Source organism: Mus musculus, chromosome 8 (assembly GCF_000001635.26).
Source record: "Mus musculus strain C57BL/6J chromosome 8, GRCm38.p6 C57BL/6J".
NCBI classification, from domain to species: Eukaryota; Metazoa; Chordata; class Mammalia; order Rodentia; family Muridae; genus Mus; species Mus musculus.
In genome coordinates this window covers 119,610,590-119,623,021 of record NC_000074.6, presented here as the reverse complement: position 1 = coordinate 119,623,021, position 12,432 = coordinate 119,610,590, and the positions used below count along the sequence as shown (strand labels likewise).

At 53.6% G+C, this 12,432-nt stretch overlaps 1 protein-coding gene across 3 annotated transcripts; it reads right to left on the bottom strand.

Moving 5' to 3' along the window:
* Positions 1-6,095: 6,095 nt before the first annotated feature.
* Adad2 (adenosine deaminase domain containing 2) lies at positions 6,096-10,312 on the bottom strand. 3 transcript variants are annotated; one of them, NM_029428.2, is made up of 10 exons: positions 9,890-10,309; positions 8,787-8,927; positions 8,231-8,278; positions 7,994-8,119; positions 7,760-7,910; positions 7,515-7,682; positions 7,182-7,411; positions 6,846-7,089; positions 6,493-6,613; positions 6,096-6,408 (listed from the first exon to the last, which is right to left on the bottom strand). In NM_029428.2, exons 1-10 carry the CDS (start codon positions 10,239-10,241, stop codon positions 6,304-6,306), a joined length of 1,686 nt encoding a protein of 561 aa, NP_083704.1. In that variant the 5' UTR covers positions 10,242-10,309; the 3' UTR covers positions 6,096-6,303. The 3 variants fall into 3 exon arrangements, with proteins under 3 accessions (NP_083704.1, XP_006531527.1, XP_006531530.1); XM_006531464.2 differs by having other exon boundaries at positions 6,493-6,650; positions 9,890-10,306; XM_006531467.2 differs by lacking the exons at positions 6,096-6,408; positions 6,493-6,613; positions 6,846-7,089; positions 7,182-7,411 and having other exon boundaries at positions 7,533-7,666; positions 9,890-10,312.
* Positions 10,313-12,432: the final 2,120 nt, after the last annotated feature.

Here is a 12,432-nt window from a genome sequence, read left to right as displayed (position 1 = left end):
TTATTAGGCACAATACTAAACAGTTAGTATTTCCTTTATGTTAAACTCTCACTAAACAAGACTTTAAAAATTGGAAGCCATGTCTTAATGCGACACTTCCAGAGTTTTTCTCCTGGGTAACATCCAGGGAGATGGGGTCTAAGGTGTCTGGGTCTGGACTTGCATCCCTTTGATGTGATCGGATGAGGCGGAGCAATAAGTATAGTGCTTTCATCCCCATTGGTTGACAGGAGCTTAATTATCCCCAGCTGCTGTGGCTATAGCCAAAGGGGACACTCAACCTTGAGCAACTTCCTGCTGTGTCGCATTTGTTGCTCCCAGAGGGAGGAACAGCATGGGGGGGGGGGGGAGGTCTTTCTAACCAGGCAGAGTTGAGCCTGGTTAGAGACTCAGAGAGACTCAGAGAGGGGTCCTGATTTGGGGTTGTGCCATGACCACAGGGCTGCTCCCAAGGTTTCTAGGATGACACCATGGCTGCCAGCAGTCCCATCAAGAGATGACCAGTGTGTGCCTGACAGGCATGCACTTCAGAGGAGAGACACTCCACTGATTTCATTTGTTTCTCAAGGGAAGACTCTCAAACAGGGTAAGCGCTTCTAACATCAGTTAGTTCCCTCTTGGAAGATGGAGAGACCAAGGCTCAGAGAGGGAATGGCACCTGCCTTTGGCCACACAGCTGGCTCACTCATCTCATTACATTCAAGTATCTTGATGCCCCAGCCTTGCCCTTTTTTTCTAGGACATTCTGCTGCCATCCTGGGTTCATGGGAAACGGAGCCTAGCCCTTGGGGAGGAAAAGAAAGTAACAGTTTGTCACATTGTCCTAAGCTGGGTGGCAGAGATACCGTAGTGTGTGTGTGTGTGTGTGTGTGTGTGTGTGTGTGTGTGTGTGTGTTTGTGTGTCCTGGGCGTGTTGTACAACAGGAGAGACATGGGTGGGGATCGACTCGCTAGACCTGTTCTTCCTTACATATCTTATTGAAATCTTGTGGTCGGCCACCGTAGTTCCTCCCAGCATGGACAACTGGACTTCTATGAACTCAGTCCACAAGTTCTAACCTGGAAGTGACCTATGAAGGCCGCACAGAGGGGGGTGCAGCATTCAGTGTGTGGACCGTTCGCCATCCATCAAACGTGGTAGCTCATTCCAGATCCACCTGACCACAGAGGCCTTTTCCTGTCACCAGACTCCGTCACTCAGGGACCATACCCCCGCCCTTCCCAGGATACACTTCATGCCCTACTGTGGACACTCTCCACACTCCTAATGGAGACTTGTGACAGTGGGCACTTTCTGGGTGGCCCCTGGCATGGAGCTATGGGTTTGTAATGGCTAATCTGGAAAACATTTCAGATGCCATTAACCGCTGGTAAATCTTTCCCCTTTAGAAGAAAGAGGAGAGGAGGGAGGAGAAGTTATTACCAACGGGAGGCATTCCCTTTCTTTGGGAAGTGATCCCAGGACACACTATGGAGAATAGAAACCGAGAGGGGAGGGGGCCAGGGAGAGCTGGCCCGGTCCAACGTTGGGAATAAAACAGTAGCATTAGCTTTTGTATACGGCCTGCACCAGGCCATGTAGGCCAGGTGGAATGTTCCACCGTGTTCCACCATGGCTGGCCAGACCGGAAGGTCTCAAGCAGAGCTCCTTCCTACAAGTCAGCTGAGTCCCCAAGACGCAACTGCTCTCAACCCTGGCTGGCTTTGCAGATTCTAAAGTAGACCTCACCCATCTCAGGAGTCACCTTTGTTCGTGCAGGTGTGGATGGGAAGGGCACACAGGAGGAGGTGTGAGGAGGAGGCATACCACCACGGCTGGCCCAGCCCTGGGTGGCCTAGTCTCTGTCCAACGTCTGTCTTTACACAGCTCTGACATCTAGCTGAGGGGCACCTCCCAGAATACAATGTCAGTTAAAAATAAAACGAAAGGCACCAGCTTTCTCTGCTGCAGCCTGCGTCTGAGGACACATAGAGAACTCCGGGCCATCACTTTGGGACTTGCTGTAAGGAGGACACAGCCAATATGGCACGAGTGTCATTTGACATGACTTGGGACATTGTGAGCCCTGAACTAAAAATAGCCCATCCGTGCCGTTTTCATTATATTTGCAGTGACCTGCTTTAAGCAGATCTCTGGGGGACTCGAGGTGCTACCTACCCCTGCTGGTCAAGCTTCTGGGACCCTGCCTACCTCTGAATTAGCATCAAAGGACATTAAAAAGAGGTCCATGACTCCCCCAGTATATCATGGCCTGCCCAGTCACTGGGCGTTGACCTTGGGTCATGGAAGGGTCCTCTGAGAGGAGAATGGTAGGAGCCAGGCCAATCATCTCAAGCCATCTGAAAGACTTAAGTTAGGTGGGAGTTGGGTGTGGTGGCAAATGCCTGGCATTCCAGTACTCTAGAGGCAGAAGCAGGAGGATGGTCATAAGTTCAAGACTAGATAGGGCTCTATAGGGAGTCTGACTCCAGCCTAGGCTACACAGAGACTCTGAGGCTAAACTGGGGAAAAATGGAGTCTCCCAACTGCTCCTCCATGTCCAAAAAGAAAATCTGCGGAGAGGCCCGAGTGGGAGCAACCCCTGGCCTTCACAGAGAGGCAGAGCCAGGATCCCTTCAGAGTCGCCCAAACCCCAGGAAAAAATGCTGGGGGGAGGTGTGACCACAGGGCCAGCAGAGCCTATGAGGTGGTGTGATCCAGCCTGCTTGTCACTGGGCCCCTGGCGCTTGAGACCTTGTGTATGTGCACGGGGGTGGGGGGTGGGGGAGGGTAGCAGGGGGTTATCCTTAGAACAGCTGTGGAGACACAGAAAAGCCAAGGGCTCCCTGGACAAAGCTGTATTTCTATCTTCAGCCACTCCCCTGGCCCAGCACTGATGGCTTCTGAGACTGTGTCAGAAGTCTGAGTTAGGGTGAGCTGATTCCAAGTTGAGGAAGCCCCATTCAGACGTCATTAAATGAATAAGCAAAAGGAGGAATGTCAGTTCTAGGAACTCAAAGACCCAGGGTGGGATAGAGGTATTCCAAAGGGGAGACCTGGAAAGGGGGAAACAATTGAAATGTAAATAAAGAAAATATCCAATTTTAAAAGAGATGTATTTAAGAAAGAAAGAAAGGAAGGAAGGAAGGAAGGAAGGAAGAAAGAAAGAAAGAAAGAAAGAAAGAAAGAAAGAAAGAAAGAAAGAAAGAAAGAAAGAAAGAAAGAAAGAAAGAAAGAAAGCTCCTAAAAGTAGCCAGTGTCTAGAGGTGTAGCTCAGTTGGTAGTTTGCCTGGCATGCACAGAGCCTTGGGTGTGATTCCCGGCACCATGGACAGAGGAAAGAGGATCACCATAATTTTGAGGTCAGCCGGGACAATAGAGTGAGACCCTGTCCTAAGATACAAAACACAAATTGCCCAGGGATGAAAATTTAAATCTCCACACAGCCCTGGCCCGGGTACTTACAGCGCCCTCTTCACAGTTGCTAAATGAGTGGCTGAGGTGTCCTTCAGGGGCAGGAGAACACACACTGGGCTGTGCTGGTGATGGGGTTCTCCATTCAGTACTTTGAGATGGGGTGGGTGGGGGTGGGGCCTGACGTGTACCTCCCTAAGGAGACAGGGGCAGGGCAGGGCATCTGGGAAGTCTTCCTCTGCCTGGCTTTATTTTGATCGGGGAGTCTAGTACTTGAACTCTCAGGCACTTACTGGTCTGACTAGGCAGGGATCTCCCTGGGTCCATGCTTATACTAGGTGCACCCTCTGCCCCAGGAATAAAGATGGAACCCAGAGACAGCACAGTGCAGAGCCTGCTGAGGTTTAGAACGCTCCTACAGGCGTAGGCTCTAGGGAAGCTGGGCTGGAAGTTGGAGAAGACACCCAAGAAGCCTTTCAGGAGGGAGTCGGGCTAGGTTACATCAGCTCCTGATTTAAATACACTACTGTCAGCAAAAACATCTCCAGGGGAATCAGGCCAAGGAGACATTATCAGCCTCCATCACCCTGAGATAACAGAGCCCAGCGAAGGGAGCTAGGCAGATCCTGTGTCATGGAAAATACTGGCTGGGGGGTGGGGTGTGGGGTGTGGGGAGGATGGGCAGGCCCATGGGCACATTGATGGGACAAAGAAGACTTCTTGGCAGATCGCAGCAGAGTTAATGTCGTTGTGAGTGATGTGTTTACTCATTGATTCCGTGATTGGTGGGTACTGCAGGCTCTGGGCCTGGCTGCCATCACCACTGTGGTAGAAAGGCAACAGGCAGCAGGCAGCAGGCCATGTCTTTCCTGCAAATGCCACCTCTCTGTTCTTCCAGCTACACACATACTCAGTTTACAGGCATCTGGACAGGCTGTTTCCTGACACTGTGCATAGAGCATCAGTGAGCCCCGACATAGGTACAATTCCCTCTGTGGTGGGACTCAGACTCCAGGGGTACACAGCTGGGCTACATGGAGTTAGTTTTAGAGACACCCCTACACTGATTTTCTTAGTAGCTGTAGAAAATGAGGCAGGAACAGCTGAGGGTGCTGGACATCTCAGGTGAGTGTGGCAACAACAGACTTCTGGGGGGGGAGGGGAGGCAGGCTTCACTGAGCAACTCATTTAATTGCAGGGAACAAGGGCTATTTAAACCTTTGGGAAGTGGGTAGAGGCTTTTGGGGTGAGTGTATGTCATTGTCCAGGGCCTAGGTGCCTGGGATGCCTCATTTGCATAAGAAGGAAGTCCAGTTGCTTGCCAGACATGACCTTATAAGGGGCAAGGAAGTTTAACCTGGCTACCAGCTACGTGGGGTACAGGTCTATTTGTGCTGCCTTGACCCAACTCTTGCCTCAAGCCTACTACTTCCCATGGCTTCATAGCTCCCAGAACCCCACATAGTGGGATCTACAAATCAAGTACACATGGATTTTTTTCCTGCTACCAGCATTTTGATCTACTGACTCTGCAGATTGTGATCTGTGGATACAGGGATTGGCATCTCTCTCCTCAAAGAGTCTACCAGGGTGCACACAAGCTCAGAGGATGACCATGGGGACACAGATGAGCGGGGCAGGGAGACAGAGACCAGCCTGGCCCTGATTGACAGCTCTAGTAGGAGACCTCTGTACCAGTAAATGGTCTACAGAGAAACCAGACACAGGACAACAGTCAACAGGATACAGTGCCATGGTTATTAGAATGGAGCAACACTGTTGTAGAGGCTGGGGAGTCACCTGATTGGCTGACTGCCTGGACTGCTCCAGTTTAACCTCAACGCCAGAACCAGAGCACCGATGATCTAAGCCCTCGTTCCAGCCAATGCCCAGGAACCAAAGCCCTTGTGTCAACACCCGAGGAGAGGGTACCGGGTCATACCTACTAATACTGCTACCCCATTCTGCCATGCCCAGCACTGGGAGGCTTGCCTTCCTCACCCAACCCACTGGAATGCCACTCCCCAGAACTGCTTTGGGTGCCCAGGACACATGTGTGCACCCCTTAGCTGGCCACGTTCCCACAGAACACTGGACATTGGCACCGGCTAGCGTCACCGGGTTCCTCCGTGACAGTACTCTATGACCTGGGAAAGGAAGGGGGATACAGAGAGCTTTGGACTATAGAATGGGGGTACAAGGCCAAAACCAGCTCCCTGAACTTCAAGGCTGCTGTGTTCCCACCGAGGGTGGCAAAGCCCCGGGTTTGCTGGTGCAGCATCTACTGGCATGTTTGCAGTGTGCGTCATTCTGAAGGGAAAGGGGAAGCCACGTCCACCCTGCAACCGGGAAGTGCTGGCTTCCCCACAGTGGGCAGCAGAGCAAGGATTCCTGGTGCCTGCCACTACCCTGCATCCTTCAACAGGGGTCCTTGACCCACAAAACACAACACCCAGTATAAGGCAAGTCTGCCCAGATGATGGGACCCATGAGTTCCTAGGTTCCCAAAGCCCAAGTCCTGGAAAGGAAGGGGATTCAGGACTCAGCCAATAAAATACTCCCAGCCTGCCCTCTGCCCTACCTGGATCTGCCTCAGTCCCCGGGCGGTCCCTCCTCTAAGCTTGATGAATACCCATTTGTGGTGGCATGAAAGCTCCCCTCAATGACCTACCACCTCAATACATCCCAACACGCAGACCACTAGAGACAATTTCTTTATTAAAACTAGACATACAAGCCCCTCTACTCCTCAGCAGTTAGGTGTCACAGGACTCCCCAGGCCCCAGTTCTAGTCCCACCCTCACCCGGTATGCTCTTCCCCCACCCTACTCCACCCCAGTCTGCTCCCAGTATGTTCTTCCGCTGTTGAGGTTCAACTCCACTAGGGTCCTTGTCCCTTGAAGTCTGGATCAGTGTCTGAATTTACCCACCAATGGCTTTGAGGGCCAGGCCCCCAGGCCCTGCTGGTCCAGGAGGAGAGAGAGCTGCTGGCGAGCTTCCCTGTAGGGGACAGCCTAGGGTGCAGGGGAGGGGACAGGGTGGGTGAGGTGTTCACTGAGCGGGTCCTGAGTGGAAGAAAGGGCAGGAGGGCAGTGTACCTTGGCAGCCTCATAGGTCTGCAGAGATAGAAGCTGGGGCTTCTCCAGAGCTCTGGCAACCTGGCGGAATGCTGAGAGGAAGGCGGCTTTGCAGAGACGGGAGGGGGGCCCAACGCTGGAGCTGGGGAAAAGATGGAACAGCGGCACAGCAGCAGCCACTGGAAGAGAACAGTCGGATCTCCCCGTACCCCTGCACATCCCCCCACCCCCCCCCACACACACAGTGTCCTCCTACCCAGGACCTATACTACCAGAGGCACCAGCCACTGCTCTGCTCTATCTTGTAAGCAGGGGCATGGGGTTCCCCGCCAGAGCTTCCCTGCTAAGGGACAGTCCCACGGGGCCCTCCTCACTCAGTCTTCACACGTCCGGTGGCCACATCAACAACTTCGATGTCAGGGTCCCCCAGGCTCCAGTTGAGGCTCAGGCTGTGGCAGGTGCTGGGCCCGGGGTCAGAGGGGGCGACCAGAGGCCCAGCAAACAGGTGCAAGGTGGTGCGGACATAGGGACATGGAAGACACGATCCCAAGACACTGTCTAGTCTAGGCCGGGAATGAATGACCCGGTTCAGAGTTGAGGGGTCGTGGCAGGGATCAGCTGTGGGCAGAAAGCACAGGACACGGCCCGAGTCACCTTGTCCTCCCCGCCGCTCAGAGCCTACTCTCTGCCCTAGCCCTTCGTCCCCTCACCTAGAACAAGGCTGGTGGCGTAGAGTGGCGGCAGGAAGTGGGCTAGCAGCCCACCTCCCAGCCCAAGGATGGCCCAACGGGCCAGCTTGTCGCTGGCTGAGAGGCAGCCCACGTGGGTATCTCGGAGGGCAGGCGCCACATAGGATACAGGCTTCAGCTGTCCACACACATGGGCCTGTAGGCGGAAGGCTGGGCTGTGCAGGACGCTGTCTTCTGAGGCCAGTGGGAGACTGTGGAGGTGAGGGACGGTGGGCAGAAGCCCAGAATCAGGGTACTCCTTACACCCCGGTTCCCCTCAATGAGACCAGGGGGCTCCCAGGCCGGGCCACGTACTAGATGTCATGGGCTGCCCCCTTGGGGGTGTTGCTCACATACAGGTGCAGGAAGACCCCAGGCTTGAGTGCGAAGGGGGGCCCAGGCCCGGGCTGGGGGGTCAGCACTGACCGCTCCTGGCCCTTGGGACCCCCCTGTGTGACCAGTAGGAGCTGCCGGAAGAAGAACCTGGGAGTGACAGGCAGAGGGTGCTGGGGCAGTGTTTCCGGGGAGCCTGAGGCAGAACCCGCCGGCCTGCCCCTCACCTCAGCAGGGCCCTGCGGGCGATGACCAGACCATGGCAGTCGTGGAGCCGACGGCCTGAGAACTCCAGCCAGCCGGCGCAGCTGCTGCTGCCTGTGCCTAGTGCCACCAGCTCATAGGTCTCTTTGGAGTGGCCAATGCTGCCTTGGACCTCTGTGCAGGAAGGGACGGAGAAAGCTCAGGCCAGGAGCCCGAGCTAGCCTGCGGAGCTGGGGTGGGGGCAGGGCAGGTCCTACCTCTCTCCAGGATGACTGCAGCCACCGTCCCCTTACAGGCCTGGTACGGTGAGCTCTCACTCAGGAGTCGGTCCAAGCCGGCACTGACCACGGCTGCACAGCGCTGCTCGTGGGTCAGGATAGTCTCTGTACAAGGACCAGAGGACAGTGCGGGACCCACAAGCCATGCTTCCTCCACCTCTCCTTCTTGGCCCTGAGGGATGGGGCGGGCAGACGCCAGGGGCTGAGCCTACCTACCTATGCTGAGAGAGGTGAGCAGAGGCTGGCGGGGAGTCACCAGGGGCTCTGCAAGAGACAAGAGGAGATAGTGGCATGGCTGCTGGGCCCTCCCAGCCTTTGGGGAGCCAAGAAGAGGAGCCGACAGCTCCACCTTCCAGACAGAGTCCACCAACAGCTGCCTCCCATGTGGTCCATCAGAGCAGCAATGGCACACGCTCCATGCTGACGTCTAGGAGGGGCTGTGGAGCTGCACACACATACACCACACATGCATACAACATACATTCATACATATAAACACACACACATACAACATACACTTATACATACACACCACCATAACACACACAATGCACACATATACAACATACACACACCACACAAACATACCACATATACACACATTAAACAGACACATACACAACATACACTTACACATACACACATTACACAAACATACTACACACAAACACACACACACCGCACCACACATACAACACACACTCACACCACACACACATACCCCACATACAACACACACATACACACACACACACACTCATGCCTTGGCTACCTGGTCTCTCCAGCTGCTTCTGGATGTACTGAAGGGCAGAGAGCGCTGCCTGCTGTTTGGCTTCCAGCTTGCTGCTCCCTGTCCCCGCAGGACAGACCAACCCATCCAGGTCTGCACACACAGAGAAGGAGGAGCCAGGACCTGGGGAAGAGAACTTGAGGAAGGAGAAGTCTCCTGGCCCTCAGCCCTGGCTGGACCATTTCTAGTCGAGGTTATCAACCGGAGCCTCCTCCCTCCACGAAAGTCTCCACTTGACACCTGGGCCAAGCCAAATCAACAACGAGGCTCTTGCACACTAAGTCAGGACTCTGCAGACAGCAAGTGGCGTGCGTTTTTCCATGCTTGCCCATTGCTGATTGAACCTGGCTTCCACAGAGCCTCTGGGACAAGCATGAATGACAGGAAAGACAGGCTTTCGGGGGAGAGAGGGTAGCACCTAGAGGAAGTTCTCTCACCCCATATAGGACAGTTTTCTACCTGCCACCAGACACAGCCTTTCCTTTTTCTTCTCCAGGGACCCTCCTTTTAAAGGATCTTTCTGTTCAATGCTGTCATCTCTGATGTAATAGCCCAGGAGCAGGTAAATAAATAAATAAATAAATAAATAAATAAAATCCCAGAACTGGGTCACTGGATCCAAGGCTAAGAACACACTTAAGTTCCCTGCAGGTGTGTGCAGCCCTTTGGGAAGGGAGCCCATCGGGCACCCACCACGACCTCAGATGAACATGTCATTAAACTTGAGCAGAGTGGGCAAGGGCCGGCCTCTGGTAGAGGCACCTGAGATTGTATTCGACAGGCGCTTTTCACCTGGGCAGCCGCGAGACACCTTTGCTCAGCTACAGCCTTGTAGGCACCTGACCGTTGACCTTGCTCCTTTGTGGGTAAAGTCTACTGGGAGAACCCAGGCTCATCATGGCCACCTCGACAGGCCAACGGGAAACCTGATCTTACAGCATTAATTAGTGACTCCCTCATCCTCAAATACACAGAGACACACAGACAGACAGACACACACTCATACACAAGCACAGACACAGAGACACAGGCACACACAGACAGATGGACATACAATACACACACACACCTGCCCCAGGCCTCACCTGCAGTCTGGTCCTCCAAAAAGGTGAGAGAGACACCCAGGTTAGCCATGCACTGGGTGAGCAGGGCCACGGCTTGGGCCGGGGGTGGGTCCTTGGGCAGCATGCTGAGCCCATGGAGGGCCCCGGGGAAGTCGCCCGCAGGCCCCGGGCTCAGAACTGAGCCCCCCAGGGCCTTGCAGGCCTCCCTGTGGGCCTCTTGTGCCCCAGCCACCCCATGCTCAGCGGTCCTAGGGGCCGCATCCCCAGCCTCCGTGGGCTCCTGCCCTCCTGAGGGCTTCCAAGGCCCGGGGCTGATCTGCAGCGACGCTGCCAGTCGAGGTCTCCTGCGCCCACCCTCGTCCACACTCGCCATGGCTGCACCAGGTCTCGTCCCCGCGCTCTTTTTCACGTGGAGCACGTGCGTGGGACGGAGCTAACTATGAACTCCGCCTCTTCCTGGAGATGGCCAATGACAGACTGTGGTGCTGTGATGGATGCTGCGACTAGCCAATGAGAAAGCCCGACTCCCGGTGCTCAGGCGTGGACGCGGGGAGTGGGATCTACCCTCCACCCGCCAACTGTACCGCGCGAGGGCAGGTCTAGTGGGGGGCTGGTGGCATCAGCCTCAGCTCTAACCTAGATTCCTGGGAGCGGAAAGCTGAGGGTTTGGAGGACTTCCTCCCAGACCACAGCCCATCCTTACCTGAACGGGGGTCTTTGTCCCTTGCTCGGCTTCAGACCTCCTTTGGGAGGTCTGTACTTAGGTCTTGTCTATTTCCCATTCCCACAAGGGACTTTGATTTGGATTTAAACGGATAGAGCTGGCAAGATGGCTCAGCAGGCATTTCCCTCAAAGCCCGGGGACCTGAGTTCAATTCCCGAGCCCCACATATTAAATACAGAGACTCAGTTGCCAGAAGTTTACTGCGATCTCCACATAACTGCTGTGACATGCTCACTCACACACATACACACGAATGTAATTTTAAATGAGAGGACTAAAGTGAAAGGAAGGTAGAGGGAAAAAAAAAGATCAAGGCACAGGTGTGGTCAATTGACAAACTATCAGCTATGGAAGGTGATGCAAAGGGCTTATAACTATATAAATATTTGCTGACACTTCAGCCCTGCACATTTTATTGAGTGTGGAGAACACATCACTACATCACACTGCAGCTTATATTCAGATCAAGTCGGGAGGACCTGGAATTGACCTTGCAGTGCAGAAATAAATGTCTCATAAGGGTGATGTAAGGTACTGGTGTGATAAACAAAATGATGGTCTCTCAAAGACGTTCACAGACCCTAGACCCCACAGCGGAGGAATATATGGTGGTATTTAACAAGGGGAATCAAAACTTCTAATCAGCTGGTTTTATAATTATTTTATTTTATTTTAGAGACAGGGTTTCTCTGTGTAGCCCTGGAACTTGCTCTGTCCACCAGGCTGACCTTGAACTCAAAGATCTAGCCTCTGCCTCTGCCTCTGCCTCTGCCTCTGCCTCTGCCTCTGCCTCTCTGCCTCTGCCTCTGCCTCTCTGCCTCTGCCTCTCTGCCTCTGCCTCTCTGCCTCTGCCTCTCTGCCTCTGCCTCTCTGCCTCTGCCTCTCTGCCTCTGCCTCTCTGCCTCTGCCTCTGCCTCTGCCTCTGCCTCTGCCTCCTGAGTGCTGGGATTAAAGATGTGTGTCACCACAGCCGCCCAGCTAATTGGCTGACTTTAAAAGAATGTATCTTGGATTATCCAGGCAGGCGCAGGGTAACCACAACCATCCTGACTGGAAGAGAACCGGAGAAGATTCAAGTAGCTGTTGTTAGCTTAAAGATGAAGAAATACATGTGCCATAGGGTGCAAGAAGCTTCCAGGAGCTGGAAAAAGCAAAACACAGTTGTTTCTCTTTCTCCAGAAGACCCTGCTCATACCGTAATTTTGGCCCAGTGGGTCTGTGTTGGATCTCTGACTGTAAAAAAAATTGTATTGTGTAAGATTTTTGCTAACTTGTCTCAATGGGGTGGGGGTGATGGGACAAGAGAGGGGAGGGGCTGACTCACTTGAAGATCCTCTGAGTACTGGGATCAGTAGGAGATTTGAGAGTCTGAGGCCCTGTCTCAAAACGAATAGTCTCCAGTGGTTTTGCATATGTGCACCCTTAAGCTAATTTTAAAAAGATATGTAGCCCCAATGATTAATCCCAAGGCTATTGGTGAGATCTCCTTTTAAAAATTATGTTGTAAGCATACTTTTAAATTGCTTTCACCTAAACTATAGAGATGCTGTGTTAGGTCATTGCATTTATGAAGAATGCGCCCTCAGATGACCTCATTGGCAGAGCCGGTCCTCAGAGGCGAGCCCGTCTGCTAAGCCAGACTCTCGTCCCAGGAGGGGCAGCCTGACTTCATTTTTCAATTTGAATAAGTGTGCTGACAGGGGCCGGAGAGAAGCGCCTCATCTCATTCTCCCCTTCGCTGACTCGATGTTTAAAGAGTGGCGTTTAGGACACTTGGGGGTCATGCCAGACAGAAGCTCTGCCCTCATCCTTCAGATTCAGTGTCTAAGCTTGAGAGCTA